Below are 1873 nucleotides of genomic sequence, written 5' to 3' on the forward strand. Positions count from 1 at the left end.
GTGGCAGACCTGAAATTATAGAGTTCAGGGCCTGGGAACTCATTACAATTACATTTTCTCTGATAAAATTCATTACTATGTAATGTTCTCTGATAACTAGTATTCCAGATATTCAGTTTCTTGTTTCTAAAAACTTGCTTATGTTGAAGTTTTAAGAATTTGATTTCTTAATCTAGTGAAGCTTTTCAAGAAACATCCTTTAAATCTGTGGTGACAGTTCTCGACTGAGGGCTGGATTCCTCACTAAGAAATAACAAGCAACATTTAAAGACACTTTCAGTTGTTAAAACTGGAGCTAATTTTAGCTTCTTGGGAAGAGAGTACAAGATGCTGCTAAACACCCTGCAATATACATAAAACAAGGTTTTCCCACATGGAATATTTGGCCCAAAATGTCAGTAAGAGTTAAAGCTGAAAAAACCTGACCTATATCAAACTCAAATATCAATATGCTATAATAAGAAATTACTCAATTACTGAGATTCCCAGTGCCCAAAGGCAGAAAATAATGTAAGAGAAATAACCAAGAAACCAAATCATTGCATGAAAAAAATGTAAGTTCAGTAATACATTCTAGCTATCTTGCTTGTGAAAAGTAGTCAACAATTACTTCTTAAAAGTAATTTTCTTTGGTACCCAAATTTAAGAAAATATATTAAAGTATTATCCAGGGAAAATAAAAAGGACTAAAATGGGCCAGGGAGATAGCTCAGTGGCATAAGTGCCTGCCTGGCAAGCACAAGGTCCTGAGTTTGATCCCTGGTACCACAAAACAAAACAAAACGACTAAAATGTAACATGTACAATATATATACCAATTCCCTTTTTGAATATATTAATCATGTATCACAAACATGCAATAATACATAAAAAACTATTTTCTACTCTGTGCATATCTTATTTACTTACTTCTTTTAAAGGCGGCAAACGAGGTGGTGGGAGAAAAAAGCGAAGATCACTGTTTTGACTTCGTGCCAAACCAACAAGAGTCCTTGGGTCATAGGCCTGAGCAACTGTCCTATACTGGTAATCTGTTGTAAAAGTGTATTTTTTTAATAAACACCTAAATTACCTTATAATTGTCACAAAGATTAAATGAACAAACTACTTGAAAGAACTCTAACTTTTAAAATGTCTTACAATACTAACTTTTAAACTGTTATACAGAATTTCCCATGTATTCTTTCACAAATTATAACCATATTTACAATATTTGCAATCTCAGTACTCAACATTTCTATGACTGATCTCAAAATCTTCTTCAACATTCACTCTATCTGGGGAATGTGTCAGTTTGATTTTTGGGAAACAATGAAATTCAAATAATGAAACCTCCTCAGTCAATATCCATTTAGCAAGTTTTTAAATAATCCTAACAATCAAAAGCTGTTTTTTCACTACTCAAAACACTAGAAGCTGCACTGAAGTCTAAGTCTAGTGGTGATGTTATGATTCTTTGGCATCTATGTTACCCATGAATATTTAGATAGTAGTACTCTAAACATGCCATTCTTTATGAATCAAAAATAAAATTCCAACTGTTGAAGTTGACATGGTTTTCCAAAACAGCAGCTGATAATCTCAGTGAAAACTGCAGGATCACGTGGAAAACTGCTTCAAAATCCATATGCCAGAGCTCCTTCTCTGATTTTTCTGATTTAGTAAGTTAATATGGAGCCCTGGAAGGTAGATTTTATTTATTTTATTTTATTTTATATTTTGGCAGAACCAGGGATTGAACTCAGGCAGTTGTGCTTGCCAGGAAAGCACTTATTTCACTGAGCCATCTCCCCAGCCCCTGGCAGATTTTATTTAAAACAGATTTTTATTCTTAGTTTCTAATTATACTGTACTTGTAAATTATTACAATTAT

General features: G+C 33.0%; 1 protein-coding gene across 3 annotated transcripts in view; it reads right to left on the reverse strand.

Moving 5' to 3' along the window:
* The window catches only part of Serac1 (serine active site containing 1), a 74841-nt gene that overhangs the window by 41698 nt on the left and 31270 nt on the right, over positions 1–1873 (reverse strand). For all 3 annotated transcript variants that reach the window (XM_004628508.2, XM_004628507.2, XM_023712240.1), the window contains one exon: positions 910–1031. In XM_004628508.2, the coding sequence (XP_004628565.1) occupies positions 910–1031 (122 nt within the window). The remainder of the gene's footprint in view (positions 1–909; positions 1032–1873) is intronic.

This window comes from Octodon degus, unplaced genomic scaffold, assembly GCF_000260255.1.
Source record: "Octodon degus isolate 3935 unplaced genomic scaffold, OctDeg1.0 scaffold00024, whole genome shotgun sequence".
NCBI classification, from domain to species: Eukaryota; Metazoa; Chordata; class Mammalia; order Rodentia; family Octodontidae; genus Octodon; species Octodon degus.